This window comes from Pristis pectinata, chromosome 38 (genome assembly GCF_009764475.1).
Source record: "Pristis pectinata isolate sPriPec2 chromosome 38, sPriPec2.1.pri, whole genome shotgun sequence".
NCBI lineage: Eukaryota > Metazoa > Chordata > Chondrichthyes > Rhinopristiformes > Pristidae > Pristis > Pristis pectinata.
Genome location: NC_067441.1, coordinates 3,650,139 through 3,668,551, shown reverse-complemented (window position 1 = coordinate 3,668,551; position 18,413 = coordinate 3,650,139). Strand labels below are relative to the sequence as shown.

The 18,413-nt window shown below is 59.1% G+C and overlaps 2 protein-coding genes across 6 annotated transcripts in view; both read left to right on the top strand.

Annotated features, from left to right (window-relative positions):
- LOC127587097 (serine/threonine-protein kinase D3-like) overlaps positions 1-7,694 on the top strand; it is a 65,456-nt gene extending 57,762 nt beyond the window's left edge. The window contains exons 15-18 of one of the 4 annotated variants that reach the window (XM_052045309.1): positions 2,232-2,330; positions 3,500-3,767; positions 4,019-4,104; positions 7,508-7,694. In XM_052045309.1, the coding sequence (XP_051901269.1) occupies positions 2,232-2,330; positions 3,500-3,767; positions 4,019-4,104; positions 7,508-7,684 (630 nt within the window). In that variant the 3' untranslated portion in view covers positions 7,685-7,694. The remainder of the gene's footprint in view (positions 1-2,231; positions 2,331-3,499; positions 3,768-4,018; positions 4,105-7,507) is intronic. The other 3 variants (XM_052045310.1, XM_052045311.1, XM_052045312.1) reach the window with 3 other exon arrangements.
- Positions 1-18,092, top strand: part of LOC127587099 (peptidyl-prolyl cis-trans isomerase FKBP2-like) — a 38,710-nt gene extending 20,618 nt beyond the window's left edge. The window contains exons 1-6 of one of the 2 annotated variants that reach the window (XM_052045315.1): positions 9,341-9,442; positions 13,878-14,056; positions 14,621-14,733; positions 15,311-15,357; positions 15,640-15,675; positions 16,766-18,092. In XM_052045315.1, coding sequence (XP_051901275.1) covers positions 13,889-14,056; positions 14,621-14,733; positions 15,311-15,357; positions 15,640-15,675; positions 16,766-16,827 — 426 coding nt within the window. In that variant the 5' untranslated portion in view covers positions 9,341-9,442; positions 13,878-13,888 and the 3' untranslated portion in view covers positions 16,828-18,092. Of the gene's footprint in view, positions 1-9,340; positions 9,443-13,877; positions 14,057-14,620; positions 14,734-15,310; positions 15,358-15,639; positions 15,676-16,765 lie in introns of those variants that run through there. The other variant, XM_052045317.1, reaches the window with a different exon arrangement.
- The last annotated feature ends 321 nt before the right edge of the window (positions 18,093-18,413 follow it).

The window sequence follows — 18,413 nt, the reverse complement described above, 5'->3', positions numbered from 1 at the left end:
GGGGACAGGGCAGTGGATGCGGGGGATCACCACCACCCACAGGTTCCCCTCCGCCATCCCGACTTGGAAACATATCGCCGTTCCTTCACCGTCACTGGGTCTGAACCCTGGAACTCCCTCCCCAACAGTACCGTGGGAGCCCCTCCCCAGAGGGACTGTCACGGTTCAAGGGGGCAGCTCACCCCCACCTCCTCACCGGGACACTAAGGGTGCCGGACTTGATGGATCATGAAGAGTGCATGAATTGAGAGGGGAATTTCAGCTCCAGGGTCAGACTGGCGAAGCCAAGGTTTGTCTGCAGGGTCGAGAGGGGTTTGGTTAGAGGGGACAGTGTTGTGATTGGTTTAGAGATGGCACGGTAGCGTAGCGGTGAGCATAACACTATCACAGCGCCAGTGACCGAGGTTCAATTCCGGCCGCTGTCTGTAAGGAGTTTGTATGTTCTCCCCGTGTCTGCGCGGGTTTCCTCCGGGTGCTCCGGTTTCCTCCCACATTCCAAAGACCTACGGGTTAGTGGGTTAACGTGGGTGTAATTGGGCAGCACGGGCTTGTTGGGCTGGAAGGGTCTGTTACCGTGCTGTAGAAATAAAGTCTTTTATTTAAAATGGGGTTGGGGGAAGGTGAGAGAGGAAGAACTTAGTCAAAGTCGAGTTTATTGTCAGATGCACAAGTCCATGTGTGCACCGGTGCAGTGAAAAACTTCCTTGCAGCAGCATCACAGCCGCACAGCATCACATACACAACGTTCACAAGAAAAACATAAATTTTACAAGAAAGAACACAATTAGAACAAAAAAAAACGAAGTCCATCGCAGTGCAAAGTGGTCCCAGTGTTGCTGTACTGAGGCAGTGATTAGGGTTGTGCCGGTCGGTTCAAGCACCGAATGGTTGAAGGGAAGTAGCTGTTCCTGAACCTGGTGGTGTGGGGACTTCAGGCTTCTGTACCTCCTGCCCGATGGGAGCTGTGAGAAGATGGCACGGCCCGGATGGTGGGGATCTTTGATGATGGATGTTGCCTTCTTGAGGCAGCTCCTCCTGTAGATACTCCCGATGGTGGGGAGGGATGTGCCCGTGATGTATTGGGCTGAGTCCACTACTCTCTGCAGCTTCTTACGTACCTGCACATTCGAATTGCCGTCCCAGGCCAGAGTAAAGGGGACCTGAGGGGTAAGTTTTTCACACAGACGGGGTGTGTGTTGACATGGGGGTTTTGGACAGGGAGTTGGATGGGAAAGGTGTGGTGGGATACGGGAATAATGCAGGCAAATGGGACTGCGGTGGGGGAGGGGAGCATTCTCTGCAGACCTGGAGCTGACAGACTCTGGGGCTGCTGGAGACGGGAGCGGCTGGGCTTCCAGAGTGTGGGATGGGGAGGGCATGGGGTTGGAGATGGGCCAGATGGGGCAATGGACCGAGTCCGCCCCCCCACCCCTTGCTCCAACGAGACCAGGACCTCCATGGACCCCGGTCACCAGAGGACGAGAGGGGTTCCTCGCTGAAACCGACAGAATCCCCACCGCGGCTTCACAGATGTCTCCTGGAATGAGGAGTCTGGAAGCAGGGATCACGGAGAACAAGGTTGGGCCTTCGGAACAAAGAGGTGGAGCAAGTTCTTCCCTTGGAGGGCTCTGGAAGCTCCTCCTCGTCGTCTTCTTATGATGTAGGCCATTCAGCCCATCGAGTACGTCCTGGCTGATGGAGCAATCTCTCACTTCCCATGTTCCCAGCAGTTCCACACACACACCCCCAGCCCCCAGATTCTCCCCCTCACCCACACACCATTTACCCACCGACCCCGCACGTCGTTGGGATGTGGGAGGGGAGGGAACCGGAACATTCGGGGGGGGGGGGAGGGGAACCCACGGGGAGACTGTGCAAACTCCGCACAGACAGCGCCGGAGGTCGGGATCGAACCCCCGGAGCCGGGAGGCAGAGGCTCCACCGGCTCCGTTGCCCAGAGGGACGGGGAGATTCCTGGATGGGGAGGGTGAGGGCAGGAAGTTGGCGCCGAGGCAGCGATTGGGCTGCGATCGTGGGCCAGGCTGGAGGGGCTGAATGGACTGAATGAATACTTGTAAATGGAGTTATTGGGGGGAGGGTGGGGGGGGGAGTGGTGAGGCAAGACTGGGGTGGGGGGGTGAATGGTGTCCAGGTACTAATGCAGCTCTCTCTTCCCTCTCCCTCCCTCCCCGCCCCCCCCACTCTCTCTCTCTCTCTCCCTCCCCCTGCAGATACTGGAAGCCCTCCGCTACCTACACTCCAAGAACATCGTGCATTGTGACCTGAAGCCCGAGAACGTGCTGCTGGCCTCGGATGACCCCTACCCCCAGGTAAGAGGGCGCTGACCGCCATGGACCGAGCCCTGAGGGAGGGGGGGGGGGGGTCACACCTCTCGCCCCCTCCCCTCCCCCCCCCCCCCCCCCCCAGGGAGGGTGAACCATCGGGACACCCTCTGCAGTTACAAATAATGGGGGAGGATCGGGGCCTCGCACACGGCACGGAGCCAGGCCCTTCAGCCCATCGAATCCGTGCTGACCAACCACCCTACACTGAGGGGTGGACGACCCGCAGCTGGACGCTGCCGGGGTTAGAGGGTGGAGGGAGACCCTCTGGAGCCCGATCCCTGAGGGGGAGATCCACTCTGGAAACAGTTCGGATTCAGCGGGAATTGATTCCCAAGGAATTGGCGTCACCGGGGATGTCAGCATTCATTGCACATCCCCACTCCAGGCCGGACCATGGAGACGGGGTAGGGTGGGGTCGAGGTCAGACTGGCTGCTCCCCCGATGTTGGGGAATCCCGGAAAATCCCAGGTGTGATCCCGCAGTTTATTTGGATACTTGGAGCAACATTCCCGCTGTTAGGCTCACAAGGCTCCCTGCCCTGTGCTGATAAACCAGGAATTGCACTGGGAGCAGAGATTCCGTGGTGAAAGGAACAATCCGTGAATTGTTGGGAAAACTCGGGATGAGCACTTCCCGCCCTTTTCTGCTTTACTTCCAGATTTCCAGCACCTGCAGACTTACTTCTGTGATTTCAGGAAATGAGGGTGGCATTCCTGGCAATGTCAGGGATCGGGGTCATTTAACCCCTCGGGGGGGGGGGGGGGGGGGGTGACGTCGGGAGAGGATTCCGGGGAGGAAGTCCAAACGTGGAGAGTGGTCCTGGGAGTGGGAGCTCGGAAATACCAGGGAAAGGGGAGTGAGGGGCGGGCGGGGAGGGAGCGCCTTACTGCACGACTTCCCCAATGTTTTATCCCCCCCCCCCCCCAATCAACCACCACACCAGTTGTCCCATTTGAAGTTATGGGATCTTCCTGTGCGCAGATCAGCCACCGCTCTTCCTCAATTGCCAAAATAAAAGTCCTCCATGGGAACGGGGGGGGGGGGGGGGGGGGGGGAGGAGTGGAGAAATGGGAAGGGAAGCAGGGAGGGGGATCTTTTCATTGACTTGTTGACGGTGATCTTTGACCCTGAACCCCAGCCCTCCCACCCCACAGGTGAAGCTCTGCGACTTCGGGTTTGCGCGGATCATCGGGGAGAAGTCATTCCGCCGGTCGGTGGTGGGGACGGCCGCCTACCTGGCCCCCGAGGTGCTCCAGAGCAGGGCCTACAACCGCTCGCTGGACATGTGGTCGGTGGGGGTCATCATCTACGTCTGCCTCAGCGGCACCTTCCCGTTCAACGAGGACGAGGATATCAACGACCAGATCCAGAACGCCAGCTTCATGTACCCTGCCCGGCCCTGGCAGGAGATCTCCCCCACAGGTGGGTCAGGGGGACGGGGGGGGGGGGGGGGGGGGAGGTGTGGTCCCATCCCATCTCTGCGTCTGGGGCTCCGTTTCCCGGGGACCACCCGCCACTGGGCGATCCTGGGGGAGCTTGTCCCGGGGCCCCCTCCCCCCACTGCCCACTCGTCCTGTCCCACAGACACCTCTGGGCCTCTGTCCCTGGGACTCTTCCCCGCAGCCTCTCCCCCGCTGCTCTGGTCTCACCCCTGCTCCGCTCTCTCTCCGCAGCCATCGAACTGATCAACAGCCTGCTGCAGGTGAAGATTCGCAAACGCTACAGTGTGGACAAAGCCCTGAGTCACCCCTGGCTCCAGGTAAACCAGCCCACAACCACCCCCCCCACCCCCCCACAACGTCACTCCACGGCACAGCCTCACCTCGTAAAGCCGGGAATATCGGAGTCACAAGAGGGATCTAGGCACAGGCCAATTGGCCCAGCCTGTCCGTACCGACCCTTCCGCCAATCCCGTTTGCCTGCGTTAGGACCTCAACCCTCTACATCTTGCCCATTCAAGCGTCTGTCTAAATCCCTCCTTTTTTAATATATAAACCGTTTATTAGCTAAAAGCACTACAAGAGGACATCCGGTGTCAATACACTGCAGCTAGTACAGAAAATAGAATAAAACAAACTATGCACCTTCATAACTACAACAATAACACTAACTAACACCCGCTAAACACTCGTCATCCGAGTTCAACCCGGAAAAGTGTGAAGTGATACACTTCGGGAGATCGAATTTGAAGGCAGAATACAAGGGTAATGGCAGGACTCTTAGCAGTGTGGAGGATCTTGTGGTCCACGTCCATAGATCCCTCAAGGTTGCCACGCAGGTCGATAGGGTTGTTAAGAAGGTGTATGGAGCGTTGGCCTTCATTAGTCGGGGTATTGAGTTCAAGAGCCACGAGGTGATGTTGCAGCTCTGTAGAACTCTGGTTAGACCACACTTGGAGTATTGTGTTCAGTTCTGCCTCGCCTCATTATAGGAAGGATGTGGAAGCTTTAGAGAGGGCGCAGAGGAGATTTTACCAGGATGTTGCCTGAATTGGACAGCACGTCTTATGAGGATAGGTTGAGCGAACTAGGGCTTTTCTCTTTGGAGAGGAGGATGAGAGGTGACTTGATAGAGGTGTACAAGATGATAAGAGGCATAGATCGAGTGGACAGTCAGAGACTTTTTCCCAGGGCGACAATGGCTAACACGTAGGGACATAAATTTTAAAGGTGATTGGAGGAAGGTATAAGGGGGATGTCAGGGGTAAGTTTTTTTTACACAGAGAGTGGTGGGTGTGTGGAACACACTGCCGGCAGAGGTTGTGGGGACAGATACATTAGGGATGTTTAAGAGACTCTTAGATAGACACATGAATGATAGAGAAATGGGGGGCTATCTGGGAGGGAAGGGTTAGGTAGATCTTAGAGCAGGATAAAATGTTGGCACAACATTGTGGGCTGAAGGGCCTGTACTGTGCTGTAGTGTTCTGTGTTCTACGTTCTATACGCACACGCAACACTTCAGAGAAGAATCGCATTTTCACCGTCCACGACACACGCGATCCCCTGAGGGGCCCACTGAGCGCGGACCCAACCAGGGTGCCCGCGGAGACGCACGCGCTCCCTCTCCAAGGACACCCGCGCGCAGGACGTAAGCCCGGAAGACGGGCAAACTAAATCCCTCTTTAAGCAGAGTGACACCCCCCCCCCCCACCAGCAGCACCATCCAGATATCACCCACTCTCTGCGTCACAAACTTACCCCTCCGATCCCCTTCTAACCCCCTTCAACCTGCGCCCTCTTGTTTCTGGTGTCCCTACTGCGGGAAAAAGACTCTCTCTACGCCCCTCATGATTTGATAAACCTCGGGTCACCCCTCAGCCTCCTTCGCTCCAGGGAAAACAAGCCCAGCTTGTCCAATCTCTCCCCATAACTAAAGTCCTCCAATCCAGGCAACACCCTGGTGGATCTCCTCTGCACCCTCTCCAGTGCAAGCACACCCTTCCTACGGTGTGGTGACCAGAACTGCACACAGTGCGGTCTCACCAGGTGGTTTGTAATGTTGCAACGTAATCTCCCAACTTTTATATTCTCTGCCCTGACCCCTGAAGACAAGCGTGTCACAACACACACACACAAAGCTAGAGGGACTCAGCAGGTCAGGCAGCATCTATGGAGGGGAATTGTGTCACCACTTTCAGGGAACTATTGGTATTGGTTTATTATTGTCACTTGTACTGAGGTACAGTGAAAAACTTGTCTTGCAAACCGATCGTACAGATCAATTCATTACACAGTGCAGTTACGTTGGGTTAGTACAGAGTGCATTGATGTAGTACAGGTAAAAACAATAACAGTACAGAGTAAAGTGTCACAGCTACAGAGAAAGTGCAGTGCAATAAGGTGCAAGGTCACAACAAGGTAGATCGTGAGGTCAGAGTCCATCTCATCATATAAGGGAACTGGTCAATAGTCTTATCACAGTGGGGTAGAAGCTGTCCTTAAGTCTGGTGGTACGTGCCCTCAGGCTCCTGTATCTTCTACCCAATAGAAGAGGAGAGAAGAGAGAATGTTCCGGGTGGGTGGGGTCTTTGATTATGGACCTTCGACTATGGACTTGGACCCCAAGTTCCCTCTGTCCACCAACATTCCTTAGCACAAGAACTCTCAGTCCTCTGTGACACTGCAGATCTATTGTCCATTCCCACCACACAGGAGGAGCTCGTTCTCCGTGTCCCTTGGAACGAAGGCAGAAAATGCTGGAAACACTCAGCGGGTCAGGCGGCGCCCGTGGAGGGGGAAACTGTTCGCGTTTCCGGGTCCGAGTCTCTGGGAATGGTATAACACGAGTTAGTTTCCAGTCCTGATGAAGGATCTCGACCCGAAATATCGACTGTTCATTTCCCTCCACGGATGCTGCCCGACCCTCTGAGTCCTTCCAGCGTTTTGTGTGGGTTGTTCCAGATTCCAGCAGCTGCGGAATCTCTCGTGACTTAGTTTTCGGTCACAGAGAGGGTGGGGAAGGGAGGGACGGGGAAAACGGGAATCTCCGTGAGAGGGTCTGTGTGCGGGGACTAACACCTTCCACCTTGTGTTACACGATGCTACTGGCCGGGCTGGGGGACGTGGGCAGATGGTTTCTCACTGTCACACGTACCGAGGTACAGTGAGAAGCTTTTGTCTGCGTGCCGCCCAGACACATGGTTCCGTGCATCAGTACATCGAGGCGGTGAAAGAGTGTAGTGTTACGGTTACGGACAGAGTGCAGTGACGGTCAGGCAGTCCTGATCGAGACGGTCTGAGCCACAACCACTGACAGAAGCAGCCAGTCCTGGTACAGAGAGGGTCACCAGCAGTCAGAGAGGGTCACCAGCGGTCAGAGAGGGTCACCAACGGTCAGAGGGTCCACTATTGAGTCCGGAAGGCTGTGAGGTGCCATACCCCAAGGTCGTGTTGGGCCTTGTTGTAAGGGTGCAGGGGGTCACGGACAGAGGTCAGGGAGGGTGCAGGGAGGGGGTGCCTCACTGCCCGAACCACTCCTTGCCGGGGAGTTAACGTAGCACTAAATCGAGCTGATGTGATCTCTCCCTTTCTCCCCCTCCCTCCCCCCCCTCCCCCTCCCCCCCTCTCTCTCCCCCCCTCTCTCCTTCCCCTTCTGTCTCTCTCTCCTTCCCCTCTCTCCCTTGCTCTCCCCTACCACCACACCCCCCCCCCCCACCCCAGGATTTCCAGAGCTGGTTGGACCTGCGACAGTTCGAGGCGCAGCTGAACCTGCGCTACCTCACCCACCGGTGTGACGACAGCCGCTGGCGCCAGCACGCGGCGGAGCACGGGCTAGAACTCCCCACACAGCTCCTCGACTCACCCAGCCTGGCCGAGGCTGACGAGGACGCCCCCTGAAACTGAGGGGGGCTGGGGGGGGGGGGGGGCGCGGTTCACCACCCCCACCCCCCCCCCCCCCCCAGGACACTCTGCCACCCCCGGGGGGGATCCACCCGCGGGGAGAGAGCCCGGTCCCGTGGGGCGGCAACCAATCCCAGCAGCCTGCTGGGGAGGGGCCTGGGAAACCCCTCCAGGGTGGGGGTCTTCGCCGGTGGGTGGGGGAGGGACGTGTTACCCCGCTGGCCCAATTACATCAGTGTAACCAGACCAGCTGCCTCCCCTCTCCGCATTCCTGGAAAACGGGAACCCCCATCCATCCCTACCACCCCAACACCTTTCCCCATTCCATCCCGGGGATTGGCGGGGGTCTCTCCGGCCCCTGCTCAGCTGGGGTGGGGGGGTGGGGTTTGGCCTGTTCACTGCTGCCCACCAGAGGAAGCTCGACCTGGCCTTGGACTGTCTGACCAGTGAGATCTTCCTCCCTGCGTTCGCTCCATCCGTGCACGTCGGACTGCGCCTGTACCCGTGTGTCAGCTGTAGAAATAAAGCAGGAAAGGTTTCTCGTCAAGGAATGTCTGACTGGAGGAATTGTGTCTTTGGTTAACTTTCAGGGACAAAACTTTGCACGTATTGTGCACAATCGTACTGGACCCAAACATTGCTCACTCCCACCATCCACGCCCCCAACGGGACCCCACCCCTACCCATTCACTCCCACCAGGACCCCACCCCTACCCGTTCACCCCCACCGTCCGCACTCCTAACGGGACCCCACCCCTTCCCGTTCACTCCCACCGTCCGCACTCCTAACGGGACCCCACCCCTACCCATTCACTCCCACCGGGACCCCACCCCTACCCGTTCACTCCCACCGTCCGCACTCCTAACGGGACCCCACCCCTTCCCGTTCACCCCCACCGTCCGCACTCCTAACGGGACCCCACCCCTTCCCGTTCACCCCCATCGTCCGCACTCCCGACGGGACCCCACCCCTTCCCGTTCACCCCCATCATCCACGGGGACCCCACCCCTTCCCGTTCACCCCCACCGTCCGCACTCCCGCTGACCCCACCAGTTCCCATTTACTGTATCACGAAGGACCCTCACCACCCGGGACGCGCCCCCTTCTGGTTACTACCATTGGGGAGGAGGTACAGGAGCCTGAAGACCCACACTCAGCGATTCAGGAACAGCTTCTTCCCCTCCGCCGTCAGATTCCTGAACGGTCCGTGAACCCATGAACACCGCCTCGTTATTCCTCTCTGTAATTATTTGTAATTTCTCGTACATTTTATGCCTTTTGCCCTGACCTGCTGCTGCAGAACAACACGTTTCATGTCATATGAGACACGATTCACTCCCAGTGGATTTAATCTTCCAGAATCCTGGATCTCCACCCAGACTATTTCATCTCTTTGGTGGAACCTTTCTGCCCCTGGTCCCACGGTGGAGCTCCGCCGGATGCCCATGGTCCCACGGTGGAGTTTCCAGACGCCTCCTCGGTCCCACGGCGGAGCTCCAGGCCCTCCTCCCCACTCACCACCCCACTCCCCGGTCCCAGGGCGGAGCTCCCGGTCGCCTCCTCGGTCCCAGAGTGGAGCTGCGTCGTGGGACCGAGGGCGGAGCTCGCGGGCGCCTCCTCGGTCCCACGGTGGAGCTCCGCCCTGGGGCGGATGTTCCGCCTCCGTCCGGGTGACGGCGCTGCCGCCCACGGGCCGGTCCTGACCCCGGATCGACTTCCGGGTCGGGGAAGCGAGAGTCGATTCAGTGTGAACAGTGAGTGTGTAACCGTCGTGTAAACCGTCGTGTAAACCGGCGTGTAACCGGCGGCCCGGGTGGGCGTGCGGGAACCTGTGGGGAGGGAGCGTCCCCCGTAACCCGGGGGAGGCGGCCAGTGTGCTCACCGTAACCCGGGGGAGGCGCCGAGTGTCCCCCGTAACCCGGGGGAGGCGGCCAGTGTGCTCACCGTAACCCGGGGGAGGCGGCCAGTGTGCTCACCGTAACCCGGGGGAGGCGCTGAGTGTCCCCCGTAACCCGGGGGAGGCGCTGAGTGTCCCCCGTAACCCGGGGGAGGCGGCCAGTGTGCTCACCGTAACCCGGGGGAGGCGGCCAGTGTGCTCACCGTAACCCGGGGGAGGCGCCGAGTGTCCCCCGTAACCCGGGGGAGGTGGCGAGTGAGTGCGGAGACAGCGTCCTGGGGGTGGGTGGGTGTGCTGGAGTTAGTGGGATCTTGCTGTGCACCAAATGCCCATCCTCCTCCCTCAGTTCCGACAGTCTGGGACAAGTTCAGGGCAGGCAAGGAGACTGGGCTCTGCCCTGCCGGTCAGTGGGGCTGACCTGTGCTGGCCTCCACTCCCCTCCTCTGCCAGTTCCCCGCAACCCCTAACCCTTCAGATATTTATCTGTTCCCACCTTGAATACCTCCAATGATCTGGCCTCCAATGATCGAGAAGGCGGCATCCGTCACTGAGGACCCTCACCACCCGGGACGTGCCCTCTTCTCATTACTACCATCAGCGAGGGGGTACAGGAGCCTGAAGACCCACACTCAGCGATTCAGGAACAGCTTCTTCCCCTCCACCATCAGATTTCTGAACGATCCGTGAACCCTACCTCGTTATTCCTTTATCTTTACACTATTTATTTTGAAATTTAGATAAGATTTCTTTATTAGTCACATGTACATCGAGACACACAGTGAAATGCATCTTTTGTGTTGAGTGTTCTGGGGGCAGCCCGCAAGTGTCGCCACGCTTCCGGCGCCAACATAGCATGCCCACGACTTGCTAATCCGTACGTCTTTGGAATGTGGGAGGAAACCGGAGCACCCGGAGGAAACCCACGCAGACACGGGGAGAACGTACAAACTCCTTACAGACAGCGGCCGGAATTGAACCCGGGTCGCTGGCGCTGTAATAGCGTTACGCTAACCGCTACACTACCATGCCGCCTAATTTTTACATCTTGCACTGTACTGCTGCCGCAGAACAACAGATCTCACATCATTTGGCAGTGATAATAAACCTGATTCGGATTCTGCCCCACTCTCGGGGGCAGAGATTTCCCGAGGCTCACGGCTCTCTGAGAGAAGTTGTTTCTGCACACCCCTGTTTTAAATGACTGCTCCCTAATCCTGTAACTCTGTCCCCACGTTCAAGACTTTCCCACTGCCGGAGACACCCCACCCTGTAAATTGGTTTAGTATTGCCACATGTACTGAGGTACAGTGAAAAACTTTTGCATGCCATCCATACAGATCATTTCATCACATCAGTGCATCGAGGTAGTACAAGGGAAAACAATAACAGAATGCAGAATAAAGTGTTACCGTTACAGGGAAAGTGCAGTGCAGGCAGACAATAAGGTGCAAGGGCCACGACGAGGTAGATAGTGAGGTCAACAGTCCATCTTATCGCTCAATAGTCTTATAACAGCAGGGTAGAAGCTGTCCTTGAGCCTGGTGGGACGTGCCCTCAGGCTTTTGTATCTCCTGCCCGATGGGAGGGGGGAGAAGAGGGAATGTCCAGGGGTGGGTGCGATCTGTGTTCGTTCCCCACAACCCTTCATCTTTCAAATATTTATCGATCCCCACCTTGAATATCTCCAGAGATCCGGCCTCCAGCACCCTCGGGGGGCGGAGAACACCGCCCTGTGAGAGGAGGGGTTGCGAACACAGCTCAGTGTTAGATGATGGATGACCGCTCCCCGATTCTGTAACTCTGTCCCCACACTGGAGACTCTCCCACCTCGACACCTCTCCTGTCATGGAGAGATCCAGAACGGAAACAGGCCTTTCAGCCCATCGAGACTCTGCGACCACTGAGACACCCACTTGCACTAATCTTATCCTCATCCTTTTCGTTCCCCCCCCCCACCTACCCATCATTGCCCTAGATCCCAGCCCTCAGCCACAGCCCAGGGGCCAATTAACCCACCAACCCTGCACGTTGTTGGCATGTGGGGAGGGAGGGGACTGGAGCATCTGGGGAACCCACGTGGTCACAGGGAGAAGGTGCAAACTCCACACACGCACACCCCACACACACACACACACAGACCCCACATACACACACACACACAGACCCCACACACACACACACACAGACCCCACATACACACACAGACACCCCCCACACACACACACGCACACCCCCCACACACACACACCACACACAGACACCCCCCCCACACGCACACACACACACAGACCCCACATACACACAGACACACCACACACACACACGCACACCCCACACAGACACACCACACACAGACAACCCCCACACACACACACACAGACCCCACACCACACACAGACAACCCCCCCCACACACACACACACACACAGACCCCACATACACACACAGACACCCCCCACACACACACACGCACACCCCACACACACACCCCACACACAGACACCCCCCCACACATACATACAACACACACACACCACACACAGACACCCCCCCACACACACAGACACACACACAGACACCCCCCACACACACACACGCACACCCCACACACACACCCCACACACAGACACCCCCCCACACATACATACAACACACACACACCACACACAGACACCCCCCCACACACACAGACACACACACAGACCCCACATACACACAGACACACCACACAAAGACACCCCCCCCACACACACACAGACCCCACAGACACACCACACACAGACACCCCCCCCCACACACACACAGACCCCAAAGACACCACACACAGACACCCCCCCACACACACGCACACAGACCCCACATACACACAGACAGACCACACACAGTCACCCCCCCCACACACAGACCCCACAGACACACCACACACAGACACCCCCCCCACACACACACACAGACCCCACAGACACACCACACACAGACACCCCACACACATACATACAACACACACACACACCACACAAACACAGACACACACACCCCCCCCCACACACACACACACAACAGACACACCACACACAGGCACACCCCACACACACAGACAAACACAGGCACACCACACAGACACACCACACACAAACACCCCCCCCACACACACACACAAACACAGACACCCCCCACACACAGACACACCCCTCCCCCACACACAAACACCCACACCCACACACACACCCCCCCCACACACAGACACCCCCCCCACACACACCCACACACAGACACCCCCCCAAACACCCACACACACCACACACACCCCACACACACACACACACACACAAACACACACCCACACACACACAGCGCCGGAAGTCAGGATCAAACCCGGGTCTGTGGATCTGTGAGGCAGCTGCTCTACCTGCTGTGCCAGCCCTGGGCAGGGTGCCTGACCCCAGAGCCTCGGTTTATAGCTGGGGAGGGTGGACTACACTTGGGAGGTGCCTTGGTTTATAGCCGGGGAGGGCGGTCCACACTGGGGTCTACACTGGGGAGGTGCCTGACCCCGGAGCCTTGGTTTATAGCTGGGGAGGGGGGTCTACACTGGGGAGGTGCCTGACCCCGGAGCCTTGGTTTATAGCTGGGGAGGAGGGTCTACACTGGGGAGGTGCCTTGGTTTATAGCCGGGGAGGGCGGTCCACACTGGGGTCTACACTGGGGAGGTGCCTGACCCCGGAGCCTTGGTTTATAGCTGGGGAGGGGGGTCTACACTGGGGAGGTGCCTTGGTTTATAGCCAGGGAGGGCGGTCCACACTGGGCTCTACACTGGGGAGGTGCCTGACCCCGGAGCCTTGGTTTACAGCTGGGGAGGGGGGTCTACACTGGGGAGGTGCCTTGGTTTATAGCCGGGGAGGGCGGTCCACACTGGGGTCTACACTGGGGTGCCTGACCCCGGAGCCTTGGTTTATAGCTGGGGAGGGGGGTCTACACTGGGGAGGTGCCTGACCCCGGAGCCTTGGTTTACAGCTGGGGAGGGGGGTCTACACTGGGGAGGTGCCTTGGTTTATAGCCGGGGAGGGCGGTCCACACTGGGGTCTACACTGGGGAGGTGCCTGACCCTGGAGCCTTGGTTTATAGCTGGGGAGGGGGGTCTACACTGGGGAGGTGCCTGACCCCGGAGCCTTGGTTTATAGCTGGGGAGGAGGGTCTACACTGGGGAGGTGCCTTGGTTTATAGCCGGGGAGGGCGGTCCACACTGGGGTCTACACTGGGGAGGTGCCTGACCCCGGAGCCTTGGTTTACAGCGTGCGGTGCCATGAAGCCGGACCTGGCACTGTCCCTCCTCACTCTGCTGCTGAGTGCACTCAGCTCCCGCTCCCACGGCGACGGTGAGAAGAAGAAGCTGCAGATCGGCATCAAGAAGCGGGTGGACAACTGCCCCATCAGGTCCCGCAAGAGCGACACGCTGCACATGCACTATACGGTGAGGGACCGCTCCCGGGGGCGGGGTACACCGGGGGGGAGATGTCCCGGGAGCTGAGCGTGCAGGGTGCATCAGACATGAGCGTGATTCCGTGAGTTCCATAGTGCATCGGTGAGAGTGTGGAAATGCACGGGTGTGCCGGCTGGGTGTGAGCGTGCGCAGATGTGTGTAGGGTGTGCCCAGGTGTGTGGGTGACCCTGCAGGGTGTGTGTGTACACACAAGAGTGCCAGCTGGGAGTGTGCAGAATCACACGGGCCTGCTGTGTGTGCGAGCCTGTGGAGTGCGTGTATTCGCGCGTGAGCCTGCCCTGGGGTGTGAGTTTGTGCGTGCAAGTCTGCGTGTGTGTGTGAGAGTGAGAGTGTGTGTGTCTGGGGGTGTGTTTATGTGTGAGGGTGTGTGTCCTGTGTGTACGTAATAGGGAGGGGGGTGTGTGTGTGGTGGGTTGGTGGGATGTTTGTGTGTGCATATGGGGGCGGTGGGGGGTGTGTGTGTTTGTGTGGGGGGGGTGGGTTCCTGTTTGACCCCAGCACTGACGGGCCGCATCCCCCCCCCCCCCCCCCCAGGGGAAGCTGGAGGATGGGACAGAGTTCGACAGCAGCATCCCCCGCGGGACCCCCTTCACCTTCACCCTGGGCACCGGGCAGGTCATCAAAGGCTGGGACCAGGGCCTGCTGGGGTAAGTGGGGGCTGTGGGGCAGGGGGAGGGGCTGCTGGGGTAAGTGGGGGCTGTGGGGCTGGGGAGGGGCTGCTGGGGTAAGTGGTGGCTGTGAGGGAGGGGAGGAGCTGCTGGGGTAAGTGGGGGCTGTGGGGCAGGGGGAGGGGCTGCTGGGGTAAGTGGGGGCTGTGGGGCAGGGGGAGGGGCTGCTGGGGTAAGTGGGGGCTGTGGGGGAGCAGAGGGGCTGCTGGGGTAAGTGGGGGCTGTGGGGGAGGGGAGGGGCTGCTGGGGTAAGTGGGGGCTGTGGGGCAGGGGGAGGGGCTGCTGGGGTAAGTGGGGGCTGTGGGGCAGGGGAGGGGCTGCTGGGGTAAGTGGGGGCTGTGGGGGAGGGCTGCTGGGGTGTGTGGGGAGGGGCTGCTGGGGTGTCGGGGGCTGCTGGGGTGTCGGGGCTGTGGGGGAGGGGGAGGGGAGGACGGAGGGGGGAGGGGTGTGTGGTGGGGGGGCAAGGATGGGGGGTGTGGTGGGGGAGGGGGGAGGATGGGGAGGGGTACATCAGACACCCCCACCCCCCACACTGACCCTCTTTCCATTTTTCCAGGATGTGTGAGGGGGAGAAGAGGAAACTGGTGATTCCGTCCGAGCTGGGTAGGTGTGTCGGTGGTGGGGGTTGGGTGGGGGTGGTGGAGGGCTGGCCCTCAGCTGTGGATTCCCCACTCCCAGGGCCTGGGTCTGTCTCCAAGCCCCTCCCTGGATACCCAGCCCCCACTTCCCCACTCCCCCTCTCAACCCCCCCCACTTCCCCACTCCCCCTCTCAACCCCCCCCACCCCCTCCCCTCCTCCCTCCCTACCCCCCTCACCTCTCCCTCCCTATTTCTCTCCCCCACCTGGCTGCACATTGCCACTGACATGTCCGCTCTTTCCTTTAGGGTATGGCGACCGAGGGGCCCCACCCAAGATCCCAGGTAAGAGCAGCCGAACACTAACATCCCACACCCCCCCCCCCCACCTTCCCCGTGACCCGGTGACCTCTTGTACCTGCTGCCCAGCGACCGAAAGGCTGGGTTCACCGGCAGCTCCTCCATCTCCGCGCACGCCAGCCGTTCACACCGGCTCCCATTGTCAGGGTATTCCGTGGATGCATTTTGTATGTTTACGTACATCTGTGCTTGTGCATGTGCGCCTGTAGTTGCTGTGCATGCACCTGTAGACGTTGTGTGCACACCCATGTCTGCAGCTCAGTGAGCGCATGCCTGTAGTTCGTGCATGCACCTGTAGTCCATGAATGCGCGCCTGTGGTTTGTGTGAGCATGTGCCTGTGGTTCATGTGCCTGTAGTTTGTGCCCACATGTGCGCCTGTAGTCCATGAGTGCACCCTGTAGTTTGTGCCTGTGCATGCACCTGTAGTTCATGAGTGGGTGTCTGTAGTTTGTGCCCATATGTGCGCCTGTAGTCCATGAGTGCACCCTGTAGTTTGTGCCCGTGTGTGCACCTGTAGTTTGTGAGTGTGCCCTATAGTTTTTGCCCATGAGTGGGCACCTGTAGTTCGAGCCCGTCTGTGCGCCTGCAATTCATGAGTGTGCCCTGTAGATTGTGTCCACGTGTGCGCCTGTAGTTGGTGGCTGGGCCCTGTAGTTTGTGCCCATGTGTGTGCCTGTAGTTTGTGCCTGTGCATTCACCTGTAGTCTGAGTGTGTGCCTCCAGTTTGTGCCCACGTGTGCGCCTGTAGCCTGTAGTTCATGTCCGTGTGTGCGACTGCAGCTTTGTGAGTGAATGTGCGCCTGTAGTCACTGTGTGTGCACCTGTAGTCATTGTGTGGGTGCACCTGTAGTTGATGTGGTTGCTCACACCCGTGCCTGCGATTTCCTTTGGTCCGTGTGTCTGTGATTGGTTTTGCCTGTGCATGGACCGCATCTGCACACCGGAGCAAACTGGGAAGTTGCGCGGGTGGTGATGCCCCCATGGTCCAATAGCCGGGGGTGTGGTTGGGGGGAAGCAGTGGCCATGTCCCATGATCGCTCGTTAACCCCGCTTCTCGTTCCCTCCCACCCCCAGGCGGAGCGACCCTGGTCTTCGAGGTGGAACTGCTGAAGATCGAGAGACGGTCGGAGCTGTAGGCAACCTTGGTCACACCCTCCCCTCCCTTGCCGGGACCCCTGGGGCAGGGAATCACCCCCCTCCCCAACCGGCTCGTGCAGTGGGGGCGACGGTCGGCGGTTCGACACCGGGGTTGTGGGAGGAGGCTGAGGGTTGCGGGGTCTGTTGTCACCCTGTCCCCACCCCCCCCCACCATCCGTGTCTCCCAGTCCCTCCTCCCACACCCCCGGGCTCGCTGTTCCTGAGTTATCCTGCTTCCACTCTCCGGAATGTTGAGCTCATCCCAAATTCTGCTGCTCCCGTGTCCCGGATCAAACTGTCCTGTTCCTCAACACTTCCCCGTCTCTGTGACCCCCTCCAGCCCCTACACCCCTCCCCGTCACTGTAACCCCCTCCGGCCCCTACACCCCTCCCCGTCTCTGTAACCCCCTCCGGCCCCTACACCTCTCCCCGTCTCTGTAACCCCCTCCGGCCCCTACACCCCTCCCCGTCTCTGTAACCCCCTCCGGCCCCTACACCCCTCCCCGTCTCTGTAACCCCCTCCGGCCCCTACACCCCTCCCCGTCTCTGTAACCCCCTCCGGCCCCTACACCTCTCCCCGTCTCTGTAACCCCCTCCGGCCCCTACACCCCTCCCCGTCTCTGTAACCCCCTCCGGCCCCTACACCCCTCCCCGTCTCTGTAACCCCCTCCGGCCCCTACACCCCTCCCCGTCTCTGTAACCCCCTCCGGCCCCTACACCCCTCCCCGTCTCTGTAACCCCCTCCGGCCCCTACACCCCTCCCTGTCTCTGTAACCCCCTCCGGCCTCTACACCCCTCCCCATCTCTGTGACCCCCCCCCCGGCCCCTACACCCCTCCCCATCTCTGTGACCCCCCCCCCCGCCCCTACACCCCTCCCCATCTCTGTGACCCCCCCCCCCCCCCATTCCCGCAGCTGCTTGCGTCCCGTTGAGCGATTCCCTCCCAAACCCCCTCTGCTCCTCTCTCCGGCTTCAAACTGCCCAAACTCCGTGCTGAGACAGAGTCCTGCCTTGGGAGGTGTTCACCGCAAGCTGATTCCCTGAGGAGGTTTGTTCCTCCTGGAATTAATTCCATGGGATCAGTCTGTGCGCAGATCCCCACCTGTCATTCACTCGATCCGACAGCAGGGAGCAGGCTTGTCCACCGGATGGCTGCTAGGGGCTGTCTGTAAACTGCAATCTTCTTGTATAAGTGTAAACAGGAACAATTTTTCCAGCTCCTGATCTTTGTTTGTGAAATTACTCATTAAAAATTATTCCCGTCCCCCACTGGTCCATAACCCTGCCCAAGTGTGGGAAAAATAGTCTGTAGCACACACTGCCAGCAAGGACACAGGAGCTGTACTCCCTTAATGACTGAGCATTCTTCAGTAGGGTCAAGGTAATGTGGGGAGTTCCCTTTTCGAAGAGTTACCTGTCCCCCAGTGAGGGTCAGTGTGTGCGTGTGGGACCCGTCCCCCAGTGAGGGTCAGCGTGTTGCTCTCTCTCACCGTTGAGAAACCTTGCTTGTCGACCTGGATAGCGACCACCTCTGCTTGGAGATGGAATCTGTTTTGACCCATGGGGTGTGTTCTACTGGGACACA